The 25,581-nt window shown below is 47.4% G+C and overlaps 1 protein-coding gene across 1 annotated transcript in view; it reads left to right on the top strand.

Moving 5' to 3' along the window:
* Window positions 1–448: 448 nt before the first annotated feature.
* Window positions 449–25,581, top strand: part of LOC146802290 (lymphotoxin-beta-like) — a 284,570-nt gene continuing 259,437 nt past the window's right edge. Inside the window, exon 1 of the mRNA XM_085621860.1 lies at window positions 449–612. Within this exon, the coding sequence (XP_085477986.1) occupies window positions 466–612 (147 nt within the window). The 5' untranslated portion in view covers window positions 449–465. The remainder of the gene's footprint in view (window positions 613–25,581) is intronic.

Below are 25,581 nucleotides of genomic sequence, written 5' to 3'. Positions count from 1 at the left end.
ACAATGGTACTTTAGCGGTCTTAGAAGGAAGACAGGCTGAGAATCGAACCGGTGTCCCTCAGGTGGCATACACATGTCTATGATGGGTGCGTGAGTCAGCCCACTGCGCTGTGGTGCGTGAGTGATCTCACTGCCCTGTGGGACGTGAGTGAGCCCACTGAGCTGCGGTGCGTGCGAGAGCCCACTGAGCTGCGGTGCCATCTTACCTTGCCCAGTACGACATGCCGCACACAGCCTCCTCTCTGCTGCCCACCCAGGCTCACACCCCACGGGCTGTGGGACGCTGAGCAGGCAGGAAGTCGCCGAGTCCCTTTGAAGCCGAGGCGGTTTGATGAGGCGGGGGGCGAGGAGGGGGGGGGGGTATGCTGCTTTGGGTATATGAAAATTCCCCTCCTGCACCTAAAAGCGAGGTGCAGCGCAGCTGAGTGGCACTACCCTGGGACAGAGTTCAAGACACCAGCCCAGATGAGTGACATGAAGACAGAGAGGCGCTGCGGCCCCAGCCTGGCGGCCTGCGCCGTGCTGAGCACCCTGGCACTCTCGGTGCCCACCACGGCCTTTCTAATGCTTTACTTCGGCCAGGAGGGCGAGCAGGGCAATGCGACGGTGCAGGTGAGTGGGGCAGACAGGCCTGTGGGTATCAAGAAGGGGGTCAGGAGAGAGGAGAGCCTGGTACGCTCCTGCTCAATAAGCACAAGATCACACAGTGCAGCCGAGGGTCAGAGATGGCGGGAAGTGCCTATGGAAGTAGAGAACACCCGGTGAGGGGAGCGTCGCTTACTTTCCTACTCAGTGTGCGGTACCTTCGGACGGAAGCGGTTCAGTTAGAGCAGTGAACGCAGGTAGATCCCTGCCCTCTGCCCCTGTTCTCCCGTTATGCACCTGCACGTCCCCTCGGGCTTGTTTGCTAACACCTCTCCAACCTGGGTGCTGTGACGTGGGGCACTGTCCAGAGAGCGCTGATGGTGCCAGTATGCACCGCTATGCCTGCCAAAGGTGCTATATTTTTTATGATAGAGCCCTTACCAACTAAATGTGTCAGCGGGCTGTGAAAGAACAGAAATGTAACAGGTAGAACAGAGTTCTTTTCATACAGCCCAGGCTGTGAGTGAGCTACATCTCCTCTAGGCGCTAGAGATTATCGCGAAAGAGAGTAGAGAGTAGGCCTGGGCGGTAAATTCCGTTCCGCTTGCTGAATTTGGGTAATTTTGCGTTCCGCGGAGAATGCGGAATTGCCCAAAATTCTGAGATCCGTGGCTTCACTGAACATTTTGCTTGTTCGCGCTTTCAAAATGCGTGTTCGCGAGATATTTCCCCCCGAGCACTCAAACAGCGTTCGCAAACAAGAAAAAAGCATTGCGAACGGGCAGAACAAGCAATTCCGTGTGATTGCGGAACTCTGCGTGCTCGCGGAGATTTTTTACCTTTTTGCGGAGCTTTGCATAGCGCAACGACGCAAATTCCGCCCACCCCTACTAGAGAGCTCTGAGATACGGCGAGTGTATCTCACGTGCCCAGACTCAGGCAGGTGAACAAGAAAAAGAGCTCTGTGCCTTGTGACGTTCTGTTTACTGAGCTAAGGCGCGATACATGTATACATTCCATCTGCTCTGCTAAGCCATGTAGATTGGCATGGGTCATGGCACGTCATGTTTACAGTACATATGTGTTTTTTGTAGGCAGGAAACAGTCTACTTGAACTGGCAGTTTCTGATTCCGATGGGAAATGCTATGTGGTTACATATTTTTACCTAGTGCTGTACATGCTGTTTCCCCTGCTTCTTGGCGCTGGGCAGTCTTCGGAGCGCTTTATCTCTGTTCACATGGGCCAATCCGCAGAGGCATGTAAGAGTAGGTCCTGGAGTTCTCCTGTAGCACTGTTTCACCATCTCTCACATGCTTCTGTATCTGGACTCAACTGTCTAAAATTGGTTTAAAATGGGAATTTTCTTGAAATATTCATAAGCAAAATAAACAAATAAACAGAAAGGACTGTGCCTTTTCTGCGCTTTTACCAATAGGGAGTTGAAAGTTTTGCCTCTGAGTCACATAAAAGTGTAAGAGTACATAAAAGATAACTTCTGTCGCACTACTCTCTATGCTCATTAATGCTACCGGTAAATGGCCCCATGTGTTCTCTTGGACACTTGTCCGAGTCTTCTTAAGGGACAATGCAGCCTCACATTTATTCTCCATGCGTCGCTGTCTCATGGCTGCTCTCTGAGGGAGGGGCGGTGAGTTCTCTTAATGGGAGTCTTCACCGGTGTCTATGGGTGGGTGGTACTTTGAGAGTCTATGTTGCTGGGTCTATGGGTGGACGGTGCATCTGTGAGTGTCAGCACCATTACTTATGCCAAGTAAATGGAGAGGGCGGCTGTCTCGGAGGACCTTGGGTGGGGGGCTCTGTGCCGCTGCATCTATGGGTGAGTGCTAGATCGAATGAGTGTCCATGCCGCAGGATCTACGGGTGAGTGCTAGATCGAATGAGTGTCCATGCTGCTGCATCTATGGGTGAGTGCTAGATCGAATGAGTGCCCATGCCGCTGGATCTGTGTCTGAGTGGTAAATAGAGTGAGTGTCTTCCACGCCATAGGACTCCGGGTGTGTGGTGAGTCCATGAGTATCAGCACTGCTGGACTTTTGTGTGGCAGACTGAGGAGCGTTTGCATGAGGGGCGGGTGCAATGTTTTGTCCCGCCCACGGAAATGGTGACATTTTAGTCACTCCCCATTACTCTTTAATGCAGAATTCTGGCCAAATTCCGCCAATCGTGGCATGGCAGAATTTTTATCAAGCAAGACTCCAGAAAATATGAGCTTGCGAACACAAGTGAGATTTGGAGTCCCCTGGCGTGATTTTCTAATGAGGGTGGTCACGCATGGTTGTGGGCAGTCGTGGTCAAAGGGCTGCAGTTCAAGTCGATTTACTGCAGCTTGGGTAGATATTCTACTCGAGTGGCAGCAAAATTAACTCAAATGGCTGCACCCTCTTGAACAAAGCATGGTGCCATTCATGTTGATTTTCAGCACTGCTCGCCTACTGGCGCTAAATTGCATCGTGAGCTGCATATCCTCCCGCCATTGGCAGAACTCCGCTGAACCTTGCTGAGTTTTTATGTGACTCCACAGAATCCCGCGGAGTGAAAGTCCACGAGTTCCGCCCACCCCTGGTTTGAGCTGCTGGTCTGTGGATGGGCGGTGGCTCTATGTGTGTTGGGCTGCTGCATCGCTCAGGTTATGGTATTTTGGAATCAAACCCTCCCCTATTTCTTTGACCCCAAAACCACCTCTGGTCTATTTCCTGCATCACTTTGTAATAGTGCACAAAAGTAGAGGGCGTACCCCACGTTGCAGCTCTACAAACTTCAACCAAAGATGGTGCCTGTGCTTCCGCGAGGGTGTAGACATGGCTCTGGTGCATCTACCCTCCAGCGCTCTGGTTCAGGAGGGGTGTCAAAGCCTTTCCTTCCAACAAACCCCCCAAAGCACCGTCCGAACAGGAACAAGAGTGAGCATGAAACCATAAGGGTGGGAGGGGCTTTTCTACGTTTTGAATTTGGGGGTGTCTGTGAGGCGCAGCAGCCTCATTATGTATTTAAGGATGGGGGAACTGTACAAAGAGAAAATGTCTCCCGGGTCGCATATGAGTCTCTCCCTGCACATTGTGCATCTGTGTGTCAGTGGAATGCACTGTTGACCCTCTCCGCATTCCAGAGTAATATGCCTTAGCCAGACAGACCAAGGTGACAAGTACCGCTTGGGTCCATCTTCTGTTTCCACGGCGCATATCTTCCTACAACTCTCATATATGGTCAGAGCCGCCAGACACCGATGTACTGGTGCGTAGTGTTAGGCGATATATGTGTCGGGGACCAGAGCCACTTACCCCCTCATAGCAGTACATTACACGATATATGTGACGGGGACCAGAGCCACTTACCCCCTCATGGGAGTACATTAGGCGCTGTGGGGGCCAGAGTCTTTAATCCCCCCATGGCAGTACATTAGGCGCTATACGTGTCGGGGACCAGAGTCTCTAATCCCCTCATGGCAGTACATTAGGCGCTATACGTGTCGGGGACCAGAGTCTCTAATCCCCTAATAGCAGTACATTAGGCGCTATACGTGTCGGGGGCCAGAGCCACTAACCCCCTCATGGCAGTACATGAGGCGCTATACATGTCAGGGCCAGAGTCTTTAATCCCACCAAGGCAGTACATTAGGCGCTATACGTGTCGGGGACCAGAGTCTCTAATCCCCTCATGGCAGTACATTAGGTGCTATACGTGTCGGGGGCCAGAACCACTAACCCCCTCATGGCAGTACATGAGGCGTTATACATGTCGGGCCAGAGTCTTTAATCCCCCCATGGCTGTACATTAGGCGATATACGTGTCGGGGACCAGAGTCTCTAATCCCCTCATGGCAGTACATTAGGCGCTATACATGTCGGGGGCCAGAGCCACTTACCCCCTCAAGGGAGTACTTTAGGCGCTGTGGGGCCAAGAGTCTTTAATCCCCCCAGGGCAGTACATTAGGCGCTATACGTGTCGGGGACCAGAGTCTCTAATCCCCTCATGGCAGTACATTAGGCGCTATACGTGTCGGGGGCCAGAGCCACTAACCCCCTCATGGCAGTACATGAGGCGCTATACATGTCAGGGCCAGAGTCTTTAATCCCACCAAGGCAGTACATTAGGCGCTATACGTGTCGGGGACCAGAGTCTCTAATCCCCTCATGGCAGTACATTAGGTGCTATATACGTGTCGGGGGCCTGAGCCACTAACCCCCTCATGGCAGTACATGAGGCGTTATACATGTCGGGCCAGAGTCTTTAATCCCCCCATGGCTGTACATTAGGCGATATACGTGTCGGGGACCAGAGTCTCTAATCCCCTCATGACAGTACATTAGGCGCTATACATGTCGGGGGCCAGAGCCACTTACCCCCTCAAGGGAGTACTTTAGGCGCTGTGGGGCCAAGAGTCTTTAATCCCCCCAGGGCAGTACATTAGGCGCTATACATGTCGGGGACCAGAGTCTCTAATCCCCTCATGGCAGTACATTAGGCGCTATGCGTGTCGGGGGCCAGAGCCACTAAGCCCCTCATTGCAGTACATTAGGCGCTATACATGTCGGGGGCCAGAGTCTTTAATCCCCCCATGACAGTACATTAGGCGCTATACGTGTTGGGGACCAGAGTCTCTAATCCCCTCCTGGCAGTACATTAGGCGCTATACATGTCGGGGACCAGAGCCACTAACCCCCTCGTGGCAGTACATTCGGCGCTATACGTGTTGGGGACCAGAGCCACTAACCCCCTCGTGGCAGTACATTAGGCGCTATACATGTCGGGGGCCAGAGCCACTTACCCCCTCAAGGGAGTACTTTAGGCGCTGTGGGGCCAAGAGTCTTTAATCCCCCAAGGGCAGTACATTAGGCGCTATACATGTCGGGGACCAGAGTCTCTAATCCCCTCATGGCAGTACATTAGGCGCTATGCGTGTCGGGGGCCAGAGCCACTAAGCCCCTCATTGCAGTACATTAGGCGCTATACATGTCGGGGGCCAGAGTCTTTAATCCCCCCATGACAGTACATTAGGCGCTATACGTGTTGGGGACCAGAGTCTCTAATCCCCTCCTGGCAGTACATTAGGCGCTATACATGTCGGGGACCAGAGCCACCAACCCCCTCGTGGCAGTACATTCGGCGCTATACGTGTTGGGGACCAGAGCCACTAACCCCCTCATGGCAGTACATTAGGCGCTGTGGGGGCCAGAGTCTCTAATCCCCCTCGTGGCAGTACATTAGGCGCTGTGGGGGCCAGAGTCTCTAATCCCCCTCGTGGCAGTACATTAGGCGCTGTGGGGGCCAGAGTCTCTAATCCCCCCATGGCTGTACACTGAGAGAAACGTGCTGACCACCTCCATTTGAAGAGCCACAGAAGACTCAGTTGGTAATCTTACTTTAGAAAGACAGCAATAAAAATATTTTTTGTCTAACCTTAGGCCATTTTAATTATATTTTGCTCCCTGGCACTCCCAGAAAAATAAGGCTATGACTGTCGCTTATCCCTGTCCCATTAATGAAGGGACGTTGCAAGCCGCTGGATGCTCTAAAGAGCTCCCAGCCAGACTAGGAGCTCCCGCTACCCCGTGCATGTCTATGAAGAGCGGTGATGATGAGTAACAAACAACGTCTCAACAGGTAATATTTGTAGGCAATTATGTACAGTATAAACAACAATTACAGCAGAAAGAAAATCAGGAGACATTCTATAAATTGTATAGAGCGGTCTAAATATTTAGAAAATAATTCATACAATTGGTATATCAGCACTATTTACATTGCATGTAGGTATAAACTAAACATTTGTGTGCACATCAGTGGTCGAGCAGTAAATGAACCGTGCAAGTGACACGTGACAAAGAGTAAGAAACAGCGAAAACGGGGCAAAAAGTATGATTCAGAAAATGGTTGCAAAACCGAAAAATGTAAGAAACACAGAGTTCACAACAAGTTTCAGGAACCAATGAACGCCAGAAAGTGCGCTGACGACGTTTCGACCTGTATGTAATTCAGGCCATCATTAGGACCGGATTACAGAGAAATCTGTTGGTGCTGTAGTAGAGTAAGGTAATTGTCCACGGATATTCTACATTAAGGGTTGCACCCGAGCACTGGTGTGCAAAAAATCCAAGAGAAATGGTACATCTAGGGGTGCACCCATGGTCTGGTGAGCACTGAAAGGAATCAAGTTTGGACCATGTGATGTCGGCGTCGGTGTAATGGCGTCTGGGTCGCGGTCAATCAATTTTCTGAAGGGTGGTTTAGTTCCCGCAGCTACTCTAAGAAAGACCCAGCTTGCGCTTGGAATTGACAAGGGGTGTTGATGAAGCATGCCATCTGGTGGGTGAGGTTCCACATCCATATCTATAGTCACATACATTCTGCCTATTGCCACTTTCACAGGCAAAAGAAGTTCCAAGACCAATGAGTAATGTTTAGGTTTGGCCTGGACACAGTTTTAGCGCTCGCTTCGTGTATTCCAAATAAGAAAGCATAAACATGTATCCATATGAAGAGTTTCAGCCAACCCTCTTCATGCATTGATTTGTTCTAGTGTCATTCACATTTTGCTTCAGCTCACTGGAGCAGGCAGCATGTGTCAGTGGGTCAGCCCACTTCATCTATTGTCTGTCTTGACCTGTGACTGACATAACTTTGCCAGATCACATATGATCAGCTTCTTGAAAAGGAGTGGAATGCTTTCAGTTTATTTCTTTTATTTTGACATGTGTTTTGCATATTAATTTCGTTGAAAAAATAGCAAATAAAAACACAATTGCACAGTTGCCAGGGCCAGACCAATTGGCTTTGCCAATGCTTGTTTATAATAGCATTAAAAGTACTTTTAGTCTATTGTTCTTTTTATTTGGTGATTCGTATTATGGAGGCTGGATAGTAGTCCATATTTAGTTCCACGTCTCCTTTGTAAGTAGAACTAACTGTGTTTGGTGAACTTAAAGAGGATGGGCGAGCAGTGAAAATTCACTACATAAAAGTGCATGAACACAAATAACAATTCAGTCAAAATTCACACGAGAAGTAATGACCGTGTGGAACACAGAGAGAAACACATAGTACCACACATAGAGTTGGGGTTCCACAGCAAGGCCCCAAGTACAGGCTAGCACAGTCTTGTGGAGTCCCCAATTATTGGCCTAGCTGTATCTTGCAGACTTTCCTACTCCTGCACACTTGTGGGTCTTCTCTCTCCAGTTCGAGTTGGTTGCTGGAAACTCATCGGCCTATTGTGGGTTAAGTGCCTAGCTTGTTTTACCTTTTCTTTCAAGTACTCTGCAACCATGTCGTGCAGACACTCTTGAGTATTTTGTATCTGATGCATAGCTCGCTTGGCTTTTTCTTCCAAGTACTCTGCAACCATGTCGTGCAGACACTCTTGAGTATTTTGTATCTGAGTGCATAGCTCGCTTGGCCTATTCTTTCAAGTACTCTGCAACCATGTAGTGCAGACACTCTTGAGTATTTTCTATCTGAGTGCATAGCTCACTTGGCCTTTTCTTCCAAGTACTCTGCAACCATGTCGTGCAGACACTCTTGAGTATTTTGTATCTGAGTGCATAGCTCGCTTGGCCTTTTCTTTCAAGTAGTCTGCAACCTTGTAGTGCAGACACTCTTGAGTATTTTGCATCGAGTGCATACCTTGCTTGGCCTTTTCTTTCGAGTACTCTGCAACCATTTAGTGCAGTAACTCTTGAGTATTTTGTATTGAGTGCATACCTTGCTTGGCCTATTTTTTCAAGTAGTCTGCAACCATGTAGTGCAGAAACTCTTGAGTATTTTGCATGAGGACGGTTATCGTGCTTGGCTTTTCCATCATGCTGAGTTATGGATTTTTTTGTCTAGGCTTTGCACGAAATATGTGTTTTTATGTGGCAAAAATTATGTGGCTTTCCACACCACTATTTCAGATGTTTAGTGCAAAATCACAACATTTGCCATAATCATAATTTCTGAAATAGACATCTCAGAGACAGAGTATCATGACTGGAATTGGAGAGGATCACCTCTCGTCCTTTACGCGCATCAGCCTGAAACCTTAATCCAGCGCCGTTTATCATCAGCATATGATACAATCAACCTTAAGATCTACAGACCACCTGGAGAAATGGGCTGGAGCCACCAGCACAGCCTTCCTCATGAACAGCGACAGAACCACCACATTGTCACTGCTACAGGCTCCACCACAAACATCTACAGTGGAAGCCCCACACAACATGTCTCCCACTGCAGCTACTCTCCATCCCTACATGGCCACAGGCAGAAGTGATCACAGTATGTGCTGCAAATACCTATGGACAGTGATGACAAGTAGGACAAGCATCAGAAGGAAAAACTGAATACAGAAACATGCCTTCTGGGTAAAGGAGAATTAGGCATGCGGATGACAGTACCACAGGAGGTGCAACTAGGCCCTTCAAATGAGCTTCAGAACTAAACACATTCTGTATAAAGAAGAAGCAACAGAAGTAATCAGAGCCTTCAACAACCAGCTTATCTAAACACCTGCTGGATGAAACAGGTGCAGAGGTAGAGAGGTGCAACAGAAGCAACCAAACCATTCTAATGCCCAGCTGAACCAAACACCTTCAGGATAAAGGGGACACCAGAGATGCAGTCAGACCCTTCGAATGACCATCTGTACTAAACACCTTCAGGATAAAGGGGACACCAGAGATGCAATCAGACCCTTCGAATGACCATCTGTACTAAACACCTTCAGGATAAGGGGGACACCAGAGATGCAGTCAGACCCTTCGAATGACCATCTGTACTGAACACCTTCAGGATAAAGGGGACACCAGAGATGGAGTCACACCCTTCGAATGACCATCTGTACTAAACACCTTCAGGATAAAGGGGACACCAGAGATGCAATCAGACCCTTCGAATGACCATCTGTACTAAACACCTTCAGGATAAAGGGGACACCAGAGATGCAGTCAGACCCTTCGAATGACCATCTGTACTAAACACCTTCAGGATAAGGGGGACACCAGAGATGCAGTCAGACCCTTCGAATGACCATCTGTACTAAACACCTTCAGGATAAAGGGGACACCAGAGATGCAATCAGACCCTTCGAATGACCATCTGTACTAAACACCTTCAGGATAAAGGGGACGACAGAGATGGAGTCAGACCCTTCGAATGACCATCTGTACTAAACACCTTCAGGATAAAGGGGACACCAGAGATGCAATCAGATCCTTCGAATGACCATCTGTACTAAGCACCTTCAGGATAAAGGGGACACCAGAGATGCAGTCAGACCCTTCGAATGACCATCTGTACTAAACACCTTCAGGATAAAGGGGACACCAGAGATGCAGTCAAACCCTTCGAATGACCATCTGTACTAAACACCTTCAGGATAAAGGGGACACCAGCGATGGAGTCGGACCCTTCGAATGACCATCTCTACTAAACACCTTCAGGATAAAGGGGACACCAGAGATGGAGTCACACCCTTCAAATGACCATCTGCACTAAACACCTTCAGGATAAAGGGGACACCAGAGATGCAATCAGACCCTTCGAATAACCATCTGTACTAAACACCTTCAGGATAAAGGGGACACCAGAGATGGAGTCAGACCCTTGGAATGACCATCTGTACTGAACACCTTCAGAATAAAGGGGACACCAGAGATGCAGTCAGACCCTTCGAATGACCATCTGTACTAAACACCTTCAGGATAAAGGGGACACCAGAGATGCAATCAGACCCTTCGAATGACCATCTGTACTAAACACCTGCAGGATAAAGGGGACACCAGAGATGTAGTCACACCCTTCGAATGACCATCTGTACTAAACACCTTCAGGATAACGGGGACACCAGAGATGCAATCAGACCCTTCGAATGACCATCTGTACTAAATACCTTCAGGATAAAGGGGACACCAGAGATGGAGTCACACCCTTCGAATGACCATCTGTACTAAACACCTTCAGGATAAAGGGGACACCAGAGATGCAATCAGACCCTTCGAATGACCATTTGTACTAAACACCTTCAGGATAAAGGGGACACCAGAGATGGAGTCAGACCCTTCGAATGACCATCTGTACTAAACACCTTCAGGATAAAGGGGACACCAGAGATGCAGTCAGACCCTTCGAATGACCATCTGTACTAAACACCTTCAGGATAAAGGGGACACCAGAGATGCATTCAGACCTTTCGAATGACCATCTGTACTAAACACCTTCAGGATAAAGGGGACGCCAGAGATGGAGTCAGACCCTTCGAATGAGCATCTGTACTAAGCACCTCCAGGATAAAGGGGACACCAGAGATGCAGTCAGACCCTTCGAATGACCATCTGTACTGAACACCTTCAGGATAAAGGGGACACCAGAGATGGAGTCACACCCTTCGAATGACCATCTGTACTAAACACCTTCAGGATAAAGGGGACACCAGAGATGCAGTCAGACCCTTCGAATGACCATCTGTACTAAACACCTTCAGGATAAAGGGGACACCAGAGATGCAGTCAGACCCTTCGAATGACCATCTGTACGAAACACCTTCAGGATAAAGGGGACACCAGAGATGCAGTCAGACCCTTCGAATGACCATCTGTACTAAACACCTTCAGGATAAAGGGGACACCAGAGATGCAATCAGACCCTTCGAATGACCATCTGTACTAAACACCTTCAGGATAAAGGGGACACCAGAGATGCAATCAGACCCTTCGAATGACCATCTGTACTAAACACATTCAGGATAAAGGGGACACCAGAGATGCAATCAGACCCTTCGAATGACCATCTGTACTAAACACCTTCAGGATAAAGGGGACACCAGAGATGCAATCAGACCCTTCGAATGACCATCTGTACTAAACACCTTCAGGATAAAGGGGACACCAGAGATGCAGTCAGACCCTTCGAATGACCATCTGTACTAAACACCTTCAGGATAAAGGGGACACCAGAGATGCAATCAGACCCTTCGAATGACCATCTGTACTAAACACCTTCAGGATAAAGGGGACGCCAGAGATGGAGTCAGACCCTTCGAATGACCATCTGTACTAAGCACCTCCAGGATAAAGGGGACACTAGAGATGCAGTCAGACCCTTCGAATGACCATCTGTACTGAACACCTTCAGGATAAAGGGGACACCAGAGATGGAGTCACACCCTTCGAATGACCATCTGTACTAAACACCTTCAGGATAAAGGGGACACCAGAGATGCAATCAGACCCTTCGAATGACCATCTGTACTAAACACCTTCAGGATAAAGGGGACACCAGAGATGCAGTCAGACCCTTCGAATGACCATCTGTACTAAACACCTTCAGGATAAAGGGGACACCAGAGATGCAGTCAGACCCTTCGAATGACCATCTGTACTAAACACCTTCAGAATAAAGGGGACACCAGAGATGCAATCAGACCCTTCGAATGACCATCTGTACTAAACACCTTCAGGATAAAGGGGACACCAGAGATGCAGTCAGACCCTTCGAATGACCATCTGTACTAAACACCTTCAGGATAAAGTAGACACCAGAGATGCAATCAGACCCTTCGAATGACCATCTGTACTAAACACCTTCAGGATAAAGGGGACACCAGAGATGCAATCAGACCCTTCGAATGACCATCTGTACTAAACACCTTCAGGATAAAGGGGACGACAGAGATGGAGTCAGACCCTTCGAATGACCATCTGTACTAAACACCTTCAGGATAAAGGGGACACCAGAGATGCAATCAGATCCTTCGAATGACCATCTGTACTAAGCACCTTCAGGATAAAGGGGACACCAGAGATGCAGTCAGACCCTTCGAATGACCATCTGTACTAAACACCTTCAGGGTAAAGGGGACACCAGCGATGGAGTCGGACCCTTCGAATGACCATCTGTACTAAACACCTTCAGGATAAAGGGGACACCAGAGATGGAGTCACACCCTTCGAATGACCATCTGCACTAAACACCTTCAGGATAAAGGGGACACCAGAGATGCAATCAGACCCTTCGAATGACCATCTGTACTAAGCACCTCCAGGATAAAGGGGACACCAGAGATGCAGTCAGACCCTTCGAATGACCATCTGTACTGAACACCTCAAGGATAAAGGGGACACCAGAGATGGAGTCACACCCTTCGAATGACCATCTGTACTAAACACCTTCAGGATAAAGGGGACACCAGAGATGCAATCAGACCCTTCGAATGACCATCTGTACTAAACACCTTCAGGATAAAGGGGACACCAGAGATGGAGTCAGACCCTTCGAATGACCATCTGTACTGAACACCTTCAGGATAAAGGGGACACCAGAGATGCAGTCACACCGTTCGAATGACCATCTGTACTAAACACCTTCAGGATAAAGGGGACACCAGAGATGCAATCAGACCCTTCGAATGACCATCTGTACTAAACACCTTCAGGATAAAGGGGACACCAGAGATGGAGTCACACCCTTCGAATGACCATCTGTACTAAACTCCTTCAGGATAAAGGGGACACCAGAGATGCAATCAGACCCTTCGAATGACCATCTGTACTAAACACCCTCAGGATAAAGTGGACAACAGAGATGCAGTCAGACCCTTCGAATGACCATCTGTACTAAACACCTTCAGGATAAAGGGGACACCAGAGATGCAGCCAGACCCTTCGAATGACCATCTGTACTAAACACCTTCAGGATAAAGGGGACACCAGAGATGCAATCAGACCCTTCGAATGACCATGTGTACTAAACACCTTCAGGATAAAGGGGACACCAGAGATGCAGTCAGACCCTTCGAATGACCATCTGTACTAAACACCTTCAGGATAAAGGGGACACCAGAGATGCAATCAGACCCTTCGAATGACCATCTGTACTGAACACCTTCAGGATAAAGGGGACACCAGAGATGCAATCAGACCCTTCGAATGACCATCTGTACTAAACACCTTCAGGATAAAGGGGACACCAGAGATGGAGTCACACCCTTCGAATGACCATCTGTACTAAACACCTTCAGGATAAAGGGGACACCAGAGATGCAATCAGACCCTTCGAATGACCATCTGTACTAAACACCTTCAGGATAAAGGGGACACCAGAGATGGAGTCAGACCCTTCGAATGACCATCTGTACTGAACACCTTCAGGATAAAGGGGACACCAGAGATAGAATCAGACCCTTCGAATGACCATCTGTACTAAGCACCTGCAGGATAAAGGGGACACCAGAGATGGAGTCACACCCTTCGAATGACCATCTGTACTAAACACCTTCAGGATAAAGGGGACACCAGAGATGCAGCCAGACCCTTCGAATGACCATCTGTACTAAACACCTTCAGGATAACGGGGACACCAGAGATGCAGCCAGACCCTTCGAATGACCATCTGTAATAAACACCCTCAGGATAAAGGGGACACCAGGGATGCAATCAGACCCTTTGAATGACCATCTGTACTAAACACCTTCAGGATAAAAGGGGACATCAGAGATGGAGTCAGACCTTTCGAATGACCATCTGTACTAAACACCTTCAGGATAAAGGGGACACCAGAGATGCAATCAGACCCTTCGAATGACCATCTGTACTAAACACCTTCAGGATAAAGGGGACACCAGAGATGCAGTCAGACCCTTCGAATGACCATCTGTACTAAACACCTTTAGGATAAAGGGGACCCCAGAGATGGAGTCAGACCCTTCGAATGACCGTCTGTACTAAACACCTTCAGGATAAAGGGGACACCAGAGATGCAATCAGACCCTTCGGATGACCATCTGTAATAAACACCTTCAGGATAAAGGGGACACCAGAGATGCAATCAGACCCTTCGAATGACCATCTGTACTAAACACCTTCAGGATAAAGGGGACACCAGAGATGCAGCCAGACCCTTCGAATGACCATCTGTACTAAACACCTTCAGGATAAAGGGGACAACAGAGATGCAATCAGACCCTTCGAATGACCATCTGTACTAAACACCTTCAGGATAAAGGGGACACCAGAGATGGAGTCACACCCTTCGAATGACCATCTGTACTAAACACCTTCAGGATAAAGGGGACACCAGAGATGGAGTCACACCCTTCGAATGACCATCTGTACTAAACACCTTCAGGATAAAGGGGACACCAGAGATGGAGTCAGACCCTTCGAATGACCATCTGTACTAAACACCTTCAGGATAAAGGGGACACCAGAGATGGAGTCAGACCCTTCGAATGACCATCTGTACTAAACACCTTCAGGATAAAGGGGACACCAGAGATGGAGTCACACCCTTCGAATGACCATCTGTACTAAACACCTTCAGGATAAAGGGGACACCAGAGATGGAGTCAGACCCTTCGAATGACCATCTGTACTAAACACCTTCAGGATAAAGGGGACACCAGAGATGGAGTCACACCCTTCGAATGACCATCTGTACTAAACTCCTTCAGGATAAAGGGGACACCAGAGATGCAATCAGACCCTTCGAATGACCATGTGTACTAAACACCTTCAGGATAAAGGGGACACCAGAGATGCAGTCAGACCCTTCGAATTACCATCTGTACTAAACACCTTCAGGATAAAGGGGACACCAGAGATGCAATCAGACCCTTCGAATGACCATCTGTACTAAACACCTTCAGGATAAAGGGGACGCCAGAGATGCAGTCAGACCCTTCGAATGACCATCTGTACTAAACACCTTCAGGATAAAGGGGACACCAGAGATGGAGTCAGACCCTTCGAATGACCGTCTGTACTGAACACCTTCAGGATAAAGGGGACACCAGAGATGCAATCAGACCCTTCGAATGACCATCTGTAATAAACACCTTCAGGATAAAGGGGACACCAGGGATGCAATCAGACCCTTTGAATGACCATCTGTACTAAACACCTTCAGGATAAAAGGGGACATCAGAGATGGAGTCAGACCCTTCGAATGACCATCTGTACTAAACACCTTCAGGATAAAGGGGACACCAGAGATGCAATCAGACCCTTCGAATGACCATCTGTACTAAACACCTTCAGGATAAAGGGGACACCAGAGATGCAGTCAGACCCTTCGAATGACCATCTGTACTAAACACCTTCAGGATAAAGGGGACACCAGAGATGTAGTCAGACCCTTCGAATGACCATCTGTACTAAACACCTTCAGGATAAAGGGGACACCAGAGATGCAATCAGACCCTTCGAATGACCATCTGTACTAAACACCTTCAGGATAAAGGGGACACCAGAGATGCAGTCAGACCCTTCGAATGACCATCTGTACTAAACACCTTCAGGATAAAGGGGACCCCAGAGATGCAGTCAGACCCTTCGAATGACCATCTGTACTAAACACCTTCAGGATAAAAGGGGACATCAGAGATGGAGTCAGACCCTTCGAATGACTATCTGTACTAAACACCTTCAGGATAAAGGGGACACCAGAGATGCAATCAGACCCTTCGAATGACCATCTGTACTAAACACCTTCAGGATAAAGGGGACAACAGAGATGCAATCAGACCCTTCGAATGACCATCTGTACTAAACACCTTCAGGATAAAGGGGACACCAGAGATGGAGTCACACCCTTCGAATGACCATCTGTACTAAACACCTTCAGGATAAAGGGGACACCAGAGATGGAGACACACCCTTCGAATGACCATCTGTACTAAACACCTTCAGGATAAAGGGGACACCAGAGATGGAGTCACACCCTTCGAATGACCATCTGTACTAAACACCTTTAGGATAAAGGGGACACCAGAGATGGAGTCAGACCCTTCGAATGACCATCTGTACTAAACACCTTCAGGATAAAGGGGACACCAGAGATGGAGTCACACCCTTCGAATGACCATCTGTACTAAAACACCTTCAGGATAAAGGGGACACCAGAGATGGAGTCAGACCCTTCGAATGACCATCTGTACTAAACACCTTCAGGATAAAGGGGACACCAGAGATGGAGTCACACCCTTCGAATGACCATCTGTACTAAACTCCTTCAGGATAAAGGGGACACCAGAGATGCAATCAGACCCTTCGAATGACCATGTGTACTAAACACCTTCAGGATAAAGGGGACACCAGAGATGCAGTCAGACCCTTCGAATTACCATCTGTACTAAACACCTTCAGAATAAAGGGGACACCAGAGATGCAATCAGACCCTTCGAATGACCATCTGTACTAAACACCTTCAGGATAAAGGGGACGCCAGAGATGGAGTCAGACCCTTCGAATGACCATCTGTATTAAACACCTTCAGGATAAAGGGGACACCAGAGATGCAATCAGATCCTTCGAATGACCATCTGTACTAAACACCTTCAGGATAAAGGGGACACCAGAGATGCAGTCAGACCCTTTAAAGGACCATCTGTACTAAACACCTTCAGGATAAAGGGGACACCACAGATGGAGTCAGACCCTTCGCCGAACATCTGAGCTACCTTCTGGAGGAAGGAGAGACAAGAGGTGCAATGAGACCTTTCAGACGACCATCTGATCTAAACCCCTTCTGTACGAAGGAGAGTTACCCAACGCTGGTCAAGGAGCCTACGAAATATGGAATGAGACTCTTTGAATGGCCACCTGAGCTGAACTATCAGTTATTACTTGGATTCCAAACCTCTCCTTCAGTCATCAGACATTAGTATTTGTAAAGCGTGCCACATACGAGCTCATAACATATAGGATGGTCCTCCCAAAGCTGCAAACTTCCTGCCACTTGTAAAAGGCAAGAGCATCGCACTCTCCATCTGCTTTTCTGCGGTATCGTCCACATCGCAGCAGTGAAGGACTTAGAGGAACCGCTCGGGATCCAGAACCAGGTGCTGCGATTGTTCCTGAATTCAACATAAAGACACCATATCTCACCAAACCCAACAGAGCTCTTGTACTGGATCCAAGCATCACATTCAAGGTGCTATGTTCAGTACATGAGGCCATTGGAGGCTATAGATCAGAATATATATATATATATGCCAACCGGTCATTAAAGCTTCATTCAGCTACTAATCCTGACCAAAATCAGGAGGAAGAAACACGGAGGTAAGACCTGGAGAGTGCAGGGTACACAGCTTCAGCACACCTTGGGCTACAGACTTGGGGACCTTCACAGACTAGTCTACGTCAAGGGTTCAAGATCACCCCTCCCCCCAAACCCCACTGTACAGCTCTCCCACCACAGGAAGCAGTCACACTGGGTGCAGTGAATGTAGCAACATTTCATCTACTGGCAAAGTTTTATGATGAGGAACAAGAGGCCTGCACTCGAATTATATAGTTTAAATTCGAATACACTGTGTGATCCTGGACAAAACATAGGATCTGCCTGTACGTTAGTTATCTTATCTGTAGAAAATTAAAAGTGCCAAAATCGCAATTCTGCTTCTAGCAATATCACTGGCTCTCATGAAATAAAATGGCAGTGAGTGTGGTTCCCCGTCGCTGTAGAGGCGCCGGGAGCCCGGAGGTTCATTTCTATCGTGGACCTGCAGCCGTGCAAACGGAGGACACTTTCTGCACCTAGATGTTCACGTGACTGTGGCCGCACGCGCCATTGCCTCCTGCTCATCTGTATCTATCCACAGAGAGCAGTACCAGAGCTGTCAAGGAAGCCTCAAAACCACAAACCTCATTAGTTTACGCCCTACCCCCTCCCTCCACACCTGCGCCTCCGGAGAGTTTGCACGAATTAGGTGAATGGCCTCTGCGTCCGGCAGACATATAGTAACAACTTTATATTTTGTTGAAAATCTTTAGATCTCCTAGTACTTTCAAATTCAACAAAAGCGCAGAAGCGCAAGCTTCCCCCTAACACACAGCACAGGAGCAACAGTGCAACAGTGCGAGCTACGGTTCCCTCACACAGACAACAGCTACAGCAGTAGTGCACAGAAACAACAGGGTCACGACCAGTGCCCAGCGTACGCAGATGTAGGAGCCACTAAGGCTCCCCAAAATGCACGCCTCTAACAACCACCGCTCCTCAAACAAGATCTGCAGCAGAAGGGAGGCCTCACTGACCCAAGCTGCCTCTCTGGGTGTTGTAATTTCCGCGTTTTTCAATGCAGAGCCTTTTTCATTTTGATTCGAAACCGTGTTATTAAACATGCAACAAGTGAATAACTGTGACCCATTAAAATGCATTTTTCTAACATATTCTGCTCTGCAAATGTGTCATGAAGTTGTGATAATCTGGTTTTTGCAAAATACAGCCATAATAGGTTATTAAATATGCGCATGGCTGTTTGGTTTACATATGTTTAACAAGTGACTGGGAGAGCACTCAGGCGCCCAATGGTTATTGTTTAGTTTAGGAGTTAATCCGGGGACGCCATAAACACCAGGCAGTTCCCTTTCAGATTCTTCATTTTTCTTTCCCAACTCTTTTATTTCCATCACTGGCCTATTTACACTCTTTGATCTCTTTTTATAGAAAGTGTGAAGTTTTTCAGATATGCACCAAAATGTAGCATCCAATCTACTTACTGTAGAGGCTGATTAGCATCATGTCCAGGTACTGCCTAGACTTACTAGCACCATGTCCACTTACTGCCTAGACTAACTAGCACCATGTCCACTTACTGCCTAGACTTACTAGCACCATGTCCAGGGACTGCCTAGACTTACTAGCACCATGTCCAGGTACTGCCTAGACTTACTAGCACCATGTCCAGGTACTGCCTAGACTTACTAGCACCATGTCCATTTACTGCCTAGACTTACTAGCACCATGTCCACTTACTGCCTAGACTAACTAGCACCATGTCCAGGTTCTGCATAGACTTACTAGCACCATGTCCAGCTACTGCCTAGACTTACTAGCACCATGTCCAGGTGCTGCCTAGACTTACTAGCACCGTGTCCATTTACTGCCTATACTTACTAGCACCATGTCCACTTACTGCCTAGACTAACTAGCATAATGTGTACTTACTGCCTAGACTTACTAGCACCATGTCCACTTTGCCTAGACTTACTAGCACCATGTCCAGGTACTGCCTAGACATACTAGCACCATGTCCACTTACTGCCTAGACTAACTAGCATAATGTCCACTTCCTGCCTAGACTAACTAGCATAATGTCCACTTACTGCCTAGACTGATAAAGCATTATGTCCACATACTACCTAGACTTACTAGCACCATGTCCAGGTACTGCCTAGATTAACTAGCACCATGTCCAGGGACTGCCTAGACTTACTAGCACCATGTCCACTTACTGCCTAGACTAACTAGCATAATGTCCACTTACTGCCTAGACTGACTAGCACCATGTCCACTTACTGCCTAGACTGACATAGCATCATATCCACTTACTGTCTAGACTGACAAAGCATCATGTCCATGTACTGCCTAGAGTGACTAGCACCATGTCCACGTACTGCCTAGACTAACTAGCACCATGCCCACGTACTGCCTAGACTGACTAGCACCATGTCCACTTACTGCCTAGACTTACTAGCACCATCTCCACGTACTGCCTAGACTAACTAGCACCATGCCCACGTACTGCCTAGACTGACTAGCACCATGTCCACTTACTGCTTAGACTGACTAGCACCATGTCCATGTACTGCCTAGACTGACTAGCACCATGTCCAGTTACTACCTAGACTAACTAGCACCATGTCTACTTACTGCCTAGACTTACTAGCACCATGTCCACTTACTGCTTAGACTGACTAGCACCATGTCCACGTACTGCCTAGACTGACTAGCACCATGTCCAGTTACTACCTAGACTAACTAGCACCATGTCTACTTACTGCCTAGACTTACTAGCACCATGTCCACATACTGCCTAGACTAACTAGCACCATGCCCACTTACTGCCTTGACTGACATAACATCATATCCACTTACTGCGTAAACTGACATAACATCATATCCACTTACTGCCTAGACTGACTAGCACCGTGTCCACTTACTGCCTAGACTGACTAGCATCATTTCCACGTACTGCCTAGACTGACTAGCATCATGTCCACTTAGTCCTGCCATGACACTTTGTCTTATTCTTGCTTGGGTGTCTCCAGGTCCTATAATTTCTTTTCAAAATATAATATATTATCAACAATCACATACTATAACAAGCATTGGCATAGCCAATAGGTCTCGATTTGGGACCTTATATGTGTTTATCCATGCAACAGTTGATGTTGTTGCAGCAAGGATATTGTGCTGCATAACTAAATACTTATAAGGTCCCAAAAGCGAGACCTATTGGCTATGCCAATGCTTGTTTAAAAGGCACCCATCTGTTCATTAGAGAGATGCATATAGGACTCTTCTTAACCTGGAAGATGATGAACTAGCATTCTGCGTGGGTGGCTTTCTGACAACTGCTGTTTGTGCAGGATTACTGTATAAATACTATTTTCATTCTTCTGTACTGTATTGGTTTTATATAACACCTTTATGCCCATTATGAATTTGGGTGCTATATGTATTACAGTGTGATTTTGTCCTGTTATGGATATGTTTTATCCGAATAAAGTAACTGAATTGAATTGCTGTCCAAATGTTGGCATGTATGATCTGTAAGCGGTGGCCCACTCCGGCCTTTGAACCCGGTTTCCACTGCACGTGCTGCACCACTGGAAGCTACGTCCCCACCCCGAACCTGTGCAATAAGGTAAACATTGCACAGGATACTCGGTAACACAGCTCTGAGGGGATGTCTGCTGCTTCCATCTGTACATACAGGGGTCAGGACAAGGAAGCAGTTTATTTTCGGAAGACTGACAAAGAGCGAAGTACACGAATCTCCCTTGAAATTCTAAACCCATGCGCTTCTGCTCTATGCGAGGCTCCACCCTCTTCACTCACTCCAGGTCCCTCCTCCGTGCATCCGGAAAACACACTGCTGCCACTTCACCTTTATTGCCAGAGTGCGGAAAGCAAGTGCACGTCGCCAGATAGAGGAACCTGCTACATTTCTTCTGATAGTACCTGCTAGAAGGACTATAGCTGCTTTCCAAAGGAAGAGCATCTCGAGGAGAGCGGTGTTCAGTGCGAATATCCATCCTTAGAGACACTGGTAAAAATGTCATCGCAGGTTCCGCCTTCAACCCCTGTAATCCGCGTGGCAGACAATGCCAGGTAGGTGTGTGATAGGCCTTGGCTAAAATTTCGTTCCGTTCGCGGAAATTGCGATAATTTGACATTTTCGCGTTCCGCGGAAAGCGTGAAAATGTCAAAATTTCTGCATTCCGCAGCTTGGCGATAATTTGTTTCTTGCTCGCGCTGTAAAATAATACATTCTCGCGCGCGCGCGATCGCCTTACCTGAATCCCTGCGTTCGCCGACAAGTTTTCTTGATCCGGTTGTGTTCTCCATGAGATGTTGTATTGTTTTTAGCCATTTGCGCTGTCTCGCGACAGTTCGCGCCCGCAGTGACGTCATGCGTCGCGCGGTCACGTATTTCTTCTCGCGATCATGCACCGCGAGACAACTGAAAACAATATGGCCGCGCCCGCGAGCAACCACATGGGTAAGTTGGCGAGCCGCAACCATGCAGAAAATCTCGCGAACATGCGGGAAAAAAACTGCCGCATCTTCGCGATATTTCCGCATGTTTGCGATAATTTTTAACATTTTCGCGATAATTTGCGAAAGTGGATTTCGCAAATTCCGCCCACCCCTAGTGTGTGAGCACCTTTTAAAAAATATCAAACTGCTTTCTAAGTGGGGTCATCGTTTTAACACATTAACAGTTCTGGGGCCCGATTCACAGAACTAACTTAAGACAAAATCCTAAACTTACTACCATTTTGGTATTCACAGAAGGCACTTACTCATTTTGGTATTCACAGAAGGCACTTACTCATTTCGGTATTCACAGAAGTTAGGAGTCCTAACTTTAGGACTCCTAAATGCCTTCTGTGAATACCGAAAGTCTTAAAATTAGGATTTTTCTCAGTTTAGTAGTAGTATAGTTAGGACTCCTAACTTCAGGACTCCTAAATGCCTTCTGTGAATACCGAAAGTCTTAAAATTAGGATTTTTCTCAATTTAGTCGTCCTAAGTTTAGGACTCCTAACTTTAGGACTCCTAAATGCCTTCTGTGAATACCGAAAGTCTTAAAATTAGGATTTTTCTCAGTTTAGTAGTAGTATAGTTAGGACTCCTAACTTTAGGACTCCTAAATGCCTTCTGTGAATACCGAAAGTCTTAAAATTAGGATTTTTCTCAATTTAGTAGTCCTAAGTTTAGACTTAGGACTACTAAATTGAGAAAAATCCTAATTTTAAGACTTTCGGAATTCACAGAAGGCATTTAGGAGTCCTAAAGTTAGGAGTCCTAACTATACTACTACTAAACTGAGAAAAATCCTAATTTTAAGACTTTTGGTATTCACAGAAGGCATTTAGGAGTCCTAAAGTTAGGACTCCTAACTTCTGTGAATACCGAAATGAGTAAGTGCCTTCTGTGAATACCAAAATGAGTAAGTGCCTTCTGTGAATACCAAAATGGTAGTAAGTTTAGGATTTTGTCTTAAGTTAGTTCTGTGAATCGGGCCCCTAGTCTTTAGTAGAACCACTGTCACTTTCTGGGAAATGTAGTCTTTCAGTTAAATCAATGGCGCGAACGCCGTACACTATGAATCACGTTTTTCTTTGTCGCGTTTTTTCGCTGCATCTCAGGAAACTGAGTGTTGTATCATGTGATACGGCTTCGTCAAAAATCTCCGCGTCAGCTGGGCTCGTGTTGCAAGCACCGAAAGACAGGAAGTGAACCTATCTGATTCACGCTACGGCTGCAGGGCAGCAATTTTAATGGTGTAGGCATGTGTATTTTACAGATCTCTTTTGAAACAAGTGCGTGCGCGCCTTGCGCTGAAAGAGGAGGAGGCAGCAGGGGGAAGGGAGAGAGGAGGGGGCCTTCGCCTGTTTTCCTTGTGGGAGCGAGCAGGAACTATCTGTTAATTACAAACAGATGGTTTCAAAGCGCGCTCCTGCAAGTGAATCGCCAAACGTGCACGCGTTGCCATTGATGGCAATGCAACGTGTGCACGTTTTTGGCCCAAAAACTCAATCGATTACTAAAGGTCACCTCCCATGCAACGCATGCTCGCTGCGTAGGCGAGACCTAAAAACCCAGGTATCCTTCCTTAGGCAGGAGAGGACTTTGCCCTAGGACTATCAAGCCAAAGATCACACATGGTTTGTGCTCCATCTTAAGAAACTAGAACAGGCTTGCTATTTATGATTTAAGCAAAAAATTAGCATAGTTCCTAGAAATAGCTTTAGGGTGTTAAAATGTTAAGAACTCGCTAAACACATTACAAATGTTCTTGTTGTTTTTTCTGACCATAACATGCATTACTACATTCCTTTTTGCATTCTGTGTGGTTATTAGGTCTCGCCTGACCCAGCGCTTGCGCTGGTCTTGCGAGACTTAAAGTAAGGGCTTCAAAAAATGCTACAGCTGGCCACAGCTTGCAGTGCATGGGCGCGGGCGCGCGCTTGAGCAGAGGCGCCATATGGTGTGATTACTGCTGCGCGCGCACCATGCACTGCAAGCTGTGGCCGGCGGTAGCATTTTTCCCCCGCCAGCCGCCACGGCAGTCATTTCTCAAAGCGGGCACGCTACGCTGAACACAGCAACCCAGATCTCAACGACCTTGCAGATCACAGTGTGAAGTTCAATACACCAAGTCGTCGGAATTTATAAATGCACCCCTTCAGTTGCTCAAAAAAAGTCGCAGTTGAACTCCACGCCTTGCTTGTATTTGTGCTCGTCACTGTGCGTTTAAATTCACCTCCCCAAAACGTAGTTGACCATGCGCACTTCAGTGGCCATAATGAAGTTTTGCTATTGAATTGTTGTGCCGCTAATATGTTTAAGCAGAAAAAAAGAGAGCACACGACGTTTCGAAGCGTGCCGTCGTTTACATTGTAATTGAAGGCACCACATCATAATGCGCTGCCCGTAGCAAGTTTTATATGTCGGAATATTTTAAATGGAGGCACACTGAAAACTCCACAAACCACGCAAAAAGTACCATAGCATGTGTTTTTTTCACCAAATACCCATAAAGCGTTTTATTTCATGAGCGTTCTATACATCAAATACGGAAATTGAGCACTATAAAATGGCTGCAAGCGTATCGTGTAGCGGATGCGCCCAGGCAAGGCCAGCTACTGCCACCAATTTACATGGCTTACAGCATGTTCCGTTTCCACACTTGAGCGGGAGAGGTGCTAGTTAGCAGGCCAGAGAACCCGTTCCGTTTCTGCCCGGTCATGTGGACAAGATTGCAGATGTGATGCTGTGCGTGGTTCGGCGAGGAGTGGCGAGTCCATGTGCCCACAACAAGCAGCGTTTCTTATTGCTCTATAAGGATAGTAGGGGCAGCAGCAAGGCGACCTGGGTCCTACCTGCAGGATATCCCACAGGCATACAGGTTTACAGCAGCCTGACCAGGACTAAAGAGCCCCTCGTACTTGCTTGCCCACGAGTGGTCACCTGTTTAGATTTTAATATTGTGTTTTGGTTACACTGATAAAATGACGAACTGTCCAGCTCGAGACACGTTCTTATTCTGTTTGTTGCATATAAGTGTTCACATTATTTAAATCTGCGGGGAGAAGATGTGGTCTCACGGTTAGAGTGGCGACCTTGGAGCTGCGAAATCAACGTTCGAGCCTCGGGGTCGACTCCACAACCTGTGATTCTGGGCAAATCACTTAGGGGCATATCAGCAACAACCGGCGATAATTATCGCTAAGCGTACTTAGCGCTAGGATAATTATCGCCGGGTAACGTGGATTTTTATCGCTGAGATAGCGTGCTATTAGCAACGCTTATCTCCTCAGCGATACAAATCCTCACGCTAACTGCCTAACGTGAGATTATCGCTGGAAACCCAGCGATAATCTCACGTAGTGTGACGTTAGCTTGCTGATAGGGACTCACAAACTTAGCCATGATATCCACCTTCCATAGGATATCATGGCTAAGTCAGTCCTGAAGCAGGCGTA

The sequence above is a fragment of the Triturus cristatus genome, chromosome 8 (genome assembly GCF_964204655.1).
Source record: "Triturus cristatus chromosome 8, aTriCri1.1, whole genome shotgun sequence".
Lineage (NCBI taxonomy): Eukaryota > Metazoa > Chordata > Amphibia > Caudata > Salamandridae > Triturus > Triturus cristatus.
The sequence above is the reverse complement of the archived record's forward strand: the minus strand, read 5'-3'. Positions and strand labels throughout refer to the sequence as shown.